The 10,096-nt window shown below is 36.9% G+C and overlaps 1 protein-coding gene across 1 annotated transcript; it reads right to left on the reverse strand.

The window, feature by feature from the left end:
* Positions 1–249: 249 nt before the first annotated feature.
* Positions 250–9,601, reverse strand: LOC131298959 (beta-glucuronosyltransferase GlcAT14B-like). The gene is made up of 5 exons (XM_058324467.1): positions 8,840–9,601; positions 7,363–7,438; positions 7,152–7,267; positions 1,374–1,922; positions 250–282 (listed from the first exon to the last, which is right to left on the reverse strand). The coding sequence occupies exons 1-4, from the start codon at positions 9,408–9,410 to the stop codon at positions 1,408–1,410; spliced, it is 1,278 nt and encodes a 425-aa protein (XP_058180450.1). The 5' UTR covers positions 9,411–9,601; the 3' UTR covers positions 250–282; positions 1,374–1,407.
* Positions 9,602–10,096: the final 495 nt, after the last annotated feature.

Raw genomic sequence — 10,096 nt, forward strand, 5'->3', positions numbered from 1 at the left:
AGGTTGTTTTGTAGTTGAAATGAAAGAAAGAGGGGATATTACGAGGGGGGATTCCACAATGCTGGTTCAAACCCTACCCATATGTAAGCCCCCCTCAGGGAGTATTAGGGGGGGTTATGGAGGAGGGGGTATTATCAAATCCCCGGTTTTTGTCTTCCCAAACCATGCCATAGAACCGGCTCCACGGATTAGAAGGGGGGGATTGGATAATACTCCTTCATAGTGTGGCATCCAAACGAGCCCTAATTACTTATTGTGCTGTCTTCCCCTTTATGTACAGGCCTATTTGCATGGCCTGCCCTAGGATAAGCTATGTAAGCACTCGGTCCCGGGCAACCCCGGGCTGGGGCAACCCAAAAAAAAAATTGAGTTACATACAAATAAAAAAAAGTTTTCAATAATAGCACAATCAGCAGTCTTGGTCTGGCGGGGCACTAAGTTGTTCCAATCCCAGAGAACCGAGTTCGATTCCTAAAATCTCCCACAGCTCTTTCTTTTTATCCATTTTTGTTCTACTACTACCTCCTTTTGTTTTTCGAAAATTTCAAAAACGTCCTTGAACTTGTCACGAATTCTCAAAACAACACATGGATTTTACTACTACCTCCTTTTGTTTTTCGAAAATTTCAAAAATGTCCTTGAACTTGTCACGAATTCTCAAAACAACACATGAATTTTAACTAATGACAAAAAAACACATGAACTTGTTATTCCTGCAATAATTAGGCCCCAGTCGTCTCATTCAGTCAATTTGTAACGGATGGAGGTAATAGAAGGCGACACCTTCCCTTTTCTTTTTAATTTTTACTTTCAAAAGTAATGTATAAATGATATGTTCTTACATTTGATTAAAAAAAGTCATAACTAAAATAAATTGAGCTAGCTAACATGGATTTTATTTTTACCTTCGAAATATCAATTCACAAGAAAGATTAAAGGCATTGGTTATGGTCTTAATTGAAAATGAGGCGCTATTCCACTAAAAGCATTTTTGGACATTTGGGATATTTTTTTATAAACTTTTTACGTTTTTCGAGACACGTCATTCTTCTCACATATATTAACTAAAAAGCCCAAAAAAACAAAAAATTAGCGGAACGACCCCAAGTTCTTGGATAAATAAAATACGATGGCTCAATTGAAAACTTTGCTTCAAAAAATGTGAGGAGAATTTATTTTCTTTGAATTGGATTTTGCTAATCACAAAGCACTATAACCGGGGTTTACATTTTGATGTTATTCAAGCTAAAATAAAAATGTAAATTTTATTTTTTTGTACTTGTATATTTCTTTGTATTGTATGACTTAATTGAAAGTGGGCAACAAAGCATGATGTTGTGTTAGGGCAACCCAATTATCGGAACCGGCACTACCTATTTACATGAGAACTGCCTCTGTAGCTATTTGTTATTTGCACTGCCTCGGTCGGAATTTCTCACTTGATAACAGAGAACTTATCAAATTTTCCAGCCGTTTTGCACCAGCAGTAGGACGGATGACTGTAAGATCACCCACAGCAGAGCAAGGATCGGTCCCATTTTCCCTGCTTCCTATGCACCATCCACCAGGGACCACCATGTCTTTACCACGAAACAATAGTTCAGAATCGATCTTGTCAAGCACCGGATCGTCCATGTGGAATTTTCTAGCAAATGGAGCGTTACTGTCCACCATCTTCGCCATGTCATCGACGGTGAGGTAACGAGGGTGCTGCTTAGGAGGGTTGTCCCAAGATATGAAGTGGAGGTCACTATTCACGGTGGTGTTGCGGAATTCTTCAGCGTTACAGATGACCGTGTGGAAATAACCTTCCGGGGAGGATATGAAATTCGCATAGTACATGAGGACTGTTCGAGGTAAGTTGTCCCATCCCCCTATGCAGAAATCAATGAATGGACGAGAAAGTGCCATCCAAGCAGAACCTACAGAAACAAAGGAGAATTTTTTAGTTGAGTTGCGTAGGCTTAAAACGGCCATTCGAAGACAAAAACTTATTTATGAAGGCTTCATAAATAAGTTTTTACAGCACTCAATCTCGCGCGTCCAATAGTGTTTCGGACGATCCAGATTTAAAAAAGAACTCTTTCAGAGAAGAGTTTTTTTTTTTTAAATTCAAACCATTAATTGTCGAGACGAATGGATAAGACTATGTGCTGCCATAAATAATTTATTCACGAGTACAATGACTATTTATGAGGACAATGACAACGACGAAGAAGAAGATGAAGACAAAGACAAAGACAAAGACGAAGACGACGAAGACAAAGACGACAACGACAAAGACGACAACGACGCCGAAGACAAAGACGACGAAGAAGAAGAATAAGGAGAACCATGCACATAAGAGAGACAGAGAGAGGGATACCCCACATTAACAATGTGAAAGCCTGACTTTAGGAGGCAAAACCAGCATTTTGACAGTTTATAAGCCAAAATACAACCCTCCCCCAGGGCAGAAGAAGTCGAGACAAACAAATCAAATCAAAAATTTCTCCTCAACTTAATCGGGTAAATGAGGATACGGGATTTGGCAATGATATGTCGGTTAAACAAGGGCTTCACAACTTAAGAAAGGGATATTGCAAACATATCCAGACATGTCGAAGATCTACAGAGGAACATATAGATCACGAGAACGTAGTTCTTTATGTTCTTCCACAGCAACCTACAGCTTTCAATTACACTATTTCGGCAAACTAAGATATGAATGTCCAGCAGATTATAACAAAATGCTACCACCTTATAGGAAGGCTGATGATGGCATCTGAAAAGGCAAAAAAGACTCTAGACTTAATGTTTAACGCTATGCATTCAACAACAGAAGGCATAGCTACTGAAATCATTGTGATTCTGTGGACAATCCACCCTCGGCAGATCATCTTAAAAATTGCTATCTAAGGTCACATGCAATCCAATCACACCTGCCAATATAAACTTCCTAAGTCCTAACTACTCCAATCAGTGCAATCACATCACAAAATATTATCGGCCCGATGGCCATCTATTGTTACCCCGCCCCCTCTCCGGCTCACCCTGCCACGAGCTGGCTTTGGGACCTCGGCCCATTTGTTTGCAGCCCACCTGGAGTATCACAAACTTGTTCCATTCAGTCCATCCTGATAACCAAGATGGGCTGCCTCTCTATGTTCGGCCCTCCACGTTAGGCCTGGTTTCTCAAAACTGTTAAGGCCCCGTTTGATAAACTTATTAGATCTTGAGATTGGACTACCAATTCCAAGGGATTACCAATTCTTTGTTTGGTAATTCAAAATGGGTTAGGACTATTAGTCTCTTGGGACTAGTAAGATGGGTTTTAGGGGGTATTATGAATACCCGGGGGAGATGGTATTACTAATCTCAACTCAACCCTCAACACATTCTCATTATCAATTCCTTCTATCAATCTAATCTCATCATTTAATTCCATCACAAACAAACATGATATTAATAATTTCATCATCCAATCCCATCTCAAACAAACACTCATTACTAATCCCTTCTCATTATCAATCACTTCTCATTATCAATCTCAATCCTAATCCCATCTCCTTACGAATCTCACCAATTTATCACTGTTATCAAACGGGGCCTAAAAGTACTAAAGGGGCTTTTTTTTTTGTCCTTCACAAAATACAAAAAGTGTAGCGCACCAGATTATCCGACTTTCAACACCCATAATCGGTTTGCATAATGCATGGTTATCGAAACCGAAATAAGGGGGTGTACCCTTTACTATTGTCAGGGGCATTGCTTCGTGAATAGCCTCTACTAGTTCATCTTCATTACAAAAAGAAGTTTCCTTGTCAATTGCTTTCATTCCCACCCTTATATGACAATATGAAGGAGCATGAGCTAGAACTCGATTAGTGTCTTTTAGGAATGCTATTACCTGGTATCGCGCAGTAATCGGTAACCCGTTATTATCTATACCTTCAACTACCAGAGCGTTATAAAGCTTTGGCATCTTGCCCGACGGAAAGTCGATTTCTAGGGTTGGCCCAATCATTTTAGCCTCATATCCGACGTTTTTTTCTACTCTTACAAAATTATTATTTTGGGAAATATTTTGCGTCATAAAAAATCCTTATTTTGTTCTAGTATATTTTTTTCGATTGAATGGCCATTCTAAATTTAATTTAATTAATTAAATAACTCATTTATACAAACATAGTCAATGAGCCCTCTATGATCGATGACCATAGAAATGAAGGGATATTTTAATCCTTACCAACTTGATCTTGTTGCCCATGGCAACAAACATGCGTGAACCATTTTACAAAGTATGTGTCTGGATAGTCCAAAGTCTTGATAGTTAGCTCTCGCTCTTCCGGTCGAAAAACAACGTGGACGAAGGCGTGTAGGTGCACCAAACTTTTGAAAAAAAGTGGAGATCCTTCATTTATCGACTTTATGCGCTACCCCGGAAAAAAAGAAAAGAAAAGAAGAAGCCCCTTTAGTATTAATTTATAAACAAGTCTCACATTGGGGAGGACCGGAAAAGACGAAGGTCCCAATCCAAAATAATTTCATCTTTCCAGTTCCTCGAGGAACATGCTTACAAGCTACAACAAGCAAACCACGTTGTTTATTCGACACAAAGAGCCATAACATAATATATATATATGGAGGAAGCTATGATACACAGGGTATACCGTATGTCTAAATTATGACAATTTGTGATTTTCATTATGCAGATTTTTGGTTTTTTAATGCATATTTATGATTCTAGTTACGACTTGTACATTAAAATTTACCTGTTGAACAGGTCATTAGCAGGTTACCCATAATTAAAAAATATTATTATTATGTAACCATAATTATTCGTTCCAAAATCCATAATACTTGTACCCTAACCAAATATATGCGTACAATATAAAAAATTAAATAATGTTACCCACAAATGTTATAACAACATCATAAATTGGCATTATCTTACCACAATGAATCGTACCAAATTTTTTTGGACTCATATGATATTCCGTAACAAAATCAAAATATGTCGTACCAGAATCAACAATTGTTATACTCAAGCCAAAAATATTTGTAAAATGCCACAAATTTTATAAAATAACCACAATTATTATGACAACACCTAAAATTGTCATTTTCTTTACACAAGGTGTCGTATCAAAAGAAAACATATTTAAATACCACTAATTATATAACAAACCATAATTATTATGACAATACCATAAATTGACGTTTTCTTACCACAATGTGTCGTACTAAAGGAAATTAATTAAAATATTCCATAATAACACATGTCTAAAATACTACAAATTCAGTAATATAACCAAATTTGTTATGACAACATCATAAATTGACGTTTTCATACCCAAACCGTGTCGTATAAAAAAATTCAATCAGAATGTTCAATTAACGATAGTTATAATCAACAGAATATCATACCACAAATTCAGTAATATAACCAAATTTGTTATGAAAACACCATAAATTGGCATTTTCATACCAACAACGTATCGTATAAAAAAAATTCAATCGGAATGTTCAGTAAACGATAGTTATAATTGGTAAAATATAATACCACTAATTATTTTCAATTCCCGCCACATTATTTTTTATAAATTTTAAAATTTTCACCATATTATCTTAATTTTCGATTTCCTCCATACTATTTTTTCAAATTCTTATTTGTCCCTACACAATACCACAATAATTTAAATTAAAAATGAAGTTCTTGCACAAAATTTTCATCCAAAAAATTCACCAAAAAGTAAGTACTATACCCAAATTTTTGAATACTACTACAATTTCCTCTCAAAATATTGTCTAAATCAAATTCTTTCTCTACAAAATTTAATTCAAAAAATCAAAATTCCTTCATGAAAAAATAAGAGGTCACTAAAAAAATAATTATCCTACTGTCTCAAATGCATACACTTTCGACATTAAAATGGAGTACAAAAAAATAAGTGTGAATATCAAAAAATAGAGTGTGAAAATTACTCCCCTTTTTGTAATTGGTGAAATTAATTATATTAATACCCAATCTTATTAATATTCAGGGCGGTGCACTTAACAATTGGCACTATATATTTGACACATGGATCGGTGTCAAACCTTCACCCTATGCATACCAATCAAAATTTAATGGTGGTCCTTGGAACTAGATCGTGGAAGTGAAATCTAAATAATTTTGTAAATTTATTGTCATTGTACTTTCTTTCAAAAAAAATATTATAGTCGATATATTGATTTACACCAATGACATAGGCTATAATATGATCTACAAGTGTAGGCCCAGCACTAGGATGGAGGCATTTGAAATCTCTGTACAGTTTAAATGTCGTTAGTGAGTGTATTTTTGAAATGATCGATCAGGACTGTTAGGATGTTAAGTTATACAATATTTAATTTGTGATATTTTAGACATGTATCTTGCTTGGGTATAATAATTATTGATTGTGCTACGATATATTTTGGTCTTGTATCTAGTATCATTTGATCGATTTTTTTTGGTACGACACATTGTGGTAAGAAAGTGTCAATTTTTTGTGTTGTCATAACAATTGTGGTTATGTTATATAATTTGTAGTATTTTACACATGAGGGAGATGGAAAGAAAGTCAAGGAGGAGAGAACAACCTGTTACCTGCTAAATCCTTTTTTTATTTTATAAATTGATTTAATAAATGGGTGATCTGGATTATTTACATTGAAATCCAAGGGTTTAAAATCATGATGCGTACGGTACATCCCCTAATAAGGAATGTGTACCATAGAACTACACCATATATATATATATATATTTATATATATATACACACACACACACTTACTAAACAAGAACTAACCAAGCAGCCTATAGATGACACACAAAAACTAAATGATAGTGAATCTATAGCAAAAAAATTGAAGTCCAAATGATTGCAAGCATCTCCAACAGGAGATGTCGAAGCTGAGGTGGCATTTCCAACGGTCACTTTTGACATAAATGAACAATCCAATAGATATGTCTTCACTCATGCCAAAGCTGCATTGGTTTTGACACCTCCCACTCCTATGTCAATTTTCACATCTAGCTCTTCACATGCCAATTTTTCAAAAGTCTTATGCGTTCAAAAAAAATTTAACATCACCAATTTAACATCTCCTGTTAGAGAACTGATTAAATTATGCAGAATTTGCACCTGCAAAGAGCTTGAAGGCCGTCGGCATGCTTCTTCGCTGCGTAGTCCTCAAAATATCAGCTTTCTTTGCCATGTACAACCCTGGATCAACAATTACTGGTTTTGCCCTGTGATTCCTACATAATTTAGAAGTACATAAATTTATCTGGACACCATAATTAGCATATAACCGAGTTCTAAAATTCTGTACAGAAAGATGGAAACCACGTACTCATTCCACCCAAGATCACTGGTATGATCGATGAAATTAAGATCACGCGGCAGATTCGAGAACGTGTGAAGCAGATCTAATCAAATCAAATAACAAAACCCATTAGAAAAGAAAATTGATTTTCACACTCCTTTTTTGTCTGAGTGCACTTCATTTTTTATCTTCATTCATGTAGAATTACAAAATTATCCTTCATACATTTTTTCCTGTCACACATGAAAAGGGAAATCATGTAGTAATTTCATATTACTACAAAAAAAATGACTGCATTTGGATAAAAAAGGAGTGTGAAGATCAATTTCTTTCTAAGAAAAACCAAATAACCCATCTACTCAACAAACCAAAACAATCAAACTTTAACTTTTTACAGCCTCTTGGATTGTAAGAAAGAGTGATAGGAAAAACCGAAAAACCGAAAAACCAATAAAAATATCACTTTTTGTGCTTTTATCTCCAATTTCTCACCAAATTAATCTATCTAAATGAGTGATTTAGCAAGAAACTCTTATTCCTCTTTTCTTTTCTTATCCAATCCCTCAATCCAAATGGGCTGTTAAACTCAATAACAACGTTAAATTTCTCCGAGAGTTTCACCTAAAATCAATTAGCCATAGATGAAGTAGCCACTAGAATTAGAAAAATTCAAAATAACCTATGACATTCCACCCAAATCACACAAAGGCACCTGATCTTCGTGAAATGTCGCATAGATACCTGTACTATTTGATAACTCATCAATTTGCTCCTTGCCGTCTCCCTTCGATCGTCTAAAACCAACAAAATGGTTGATATAGATTACACGTGGCCTTATTGAAATTTCAAAATAACACTTGACTTCTCACCCAAATCATACAGAGACACCTTACCTTGATGAATTGTCACAAAAACACATGTACTATTTAATAATTCATCGATTTCTCATCTATCGCCACCCTCAATTTGAAAAGTAATGGAATTGGTGACATAGATTATATGTGGCCGTTTGTTTCCTCCTTTGAACTCCCACCCCCACTCTTTGTTTTCAAAAATAAAAAATTTAGTTCAATTTTAAACAATTTGATCCCCTCCTCCACAACCCAACCCCTTTTCCCCCCTCTTATGGGTTTCTCTCTAACCAATCCACGGCATGAGAGAAATTGATGAGTTATTATAACGTACAGGTATTTATGTGACATTTCGTAAAGGTAAATGTCTCTGTGTAATTTTGTTGATAGGTCAAAGATTTTTCTGAAATTTGAATATGATCATGTGTAGTTTATGTCACCCATTCAGTTAGTTTTTAGAGGGAGGGTGTCGGTAGGGGGGAATTGATGAATTATTAAATAGTACAGGTATTTATGCAACATTTGATAAAGATCAAATGTCTTTGTGTGATTTTGTTGAAAGATTAAGAATAATTATGATTGTAGATGACTCAAACGAGCAAAGTGGGTTAAGTATATAACAAACAAAATCGAAGCAACAAAAAGAAACCCACCGTCTTGAGTAACAAGTGGGTAATCCTTGGCACTGAGATTGATAAACCAGTCCCACTCCCCACCGGCCCTCAACAAAACAGCCGCCGCGTGCAGCGTGTTCGCCACCATCGTGGGGCCCCGATACGTCACGATATTCGCCTTCTTGATCATCGCTACATTACCGAACTTACCAAAAAGGGTATTATTCTTGACGAAGCTTTCCAGATCGAGCCGCTCCTGAAGCGGGGAATCGGCTTCGAGGTGCACGACGTAGCGGTTGCTGGGGTGGTAGAGGGCCAGGAGGGTACGCTTGAGCATCGGGCCGTCGCCGGCCGAGCCGGAGACGAGGTAAGCGAGGCGGGGGGGAGGGGGGAGGAGGGAGGTGGTCCGGAGCGGCTGGAGGTTTGGTTGGACGAAGACGGCAGGGTAGAGGGAGGGGGGGAGGAGAGAGAAGAGGGAGGCGAGGGAGGTTAGGGTTGTGAGGAAGAGGAGGAGCAGAGAGAGTGTGGAGAAGATTGCTAGTGGGAGGATCCATCTTGGGTTGTCCATTGCTTGGTGGGTGCGGGGGAAGAAGGTTTTCAATCTCTTCATTGTTTGTGTGTATGCCTATGTATATGTCAGTAATTTAAATGGGTGTAAAGAAACATTGTACGGAGTATTAGAAAGAGAGGGAAGGTGAAGAAGAAGGATTGGGAAGGGGTGGGAGGGATTTAGGCAGAGAAGGGTATGGGAGAGATGAGATTGGATCAGTTGGTTGGAGAGCTCAGAGAGAGGATTTAACTGGGGTTCTGCTCTCTTTCTCTCTGTGCATTTATCTGGGTATCGAGAGAGAGGTGGATGCAACAGCGACTCCAAGAATTTTAATTCATAAGGTCGAAAATTTTCTCAAGTTTGAATCACTTTGTTTTTTTGGTCAAACGGGAACTTTATTTGAATCACATTCACCTAATGTTTAACATTGTTAATTATTGGCCAATTCAATCTTTAAAGTTTTTCAAAAAAAAAAAAGCAGGGTATTGTCTCCTCAAATCTCTTATGTAATATCAACGGGTTAGACCCTCTGGACATTGTACTAGTTTTAATTGGGCTTAGGTTTGAAACAGTAGGCTTCATATTCAAAACTTCACAGGCATTATCAACTCTTATGGGTTTGATCACACGGAGTATTGTTTTGGCTTTAATTGGACCCCGTCTTAGTGGACGATGGGATTGGATTCCCATGAATTAGTCGAGATGTACGTATACCCTGAATTAGTCATTAGGGTAGGGTCATATCA

Source organism: Rhododendron vialii, chromosome 8a (assembly GCF_030253575.1).
Source record: "Rhododendron vialii isolate Sample 1 chromosome 8a, ASM3025357v1".
In the NCBI taxonomy this organism is placed as follows: domain Eukaryota; kingdom Viridiplantae; phylum Streptophyta; class Magnoliopsida; order Ericales; family Ericaceae; genus Rhododendron; species Rhododendron vialii.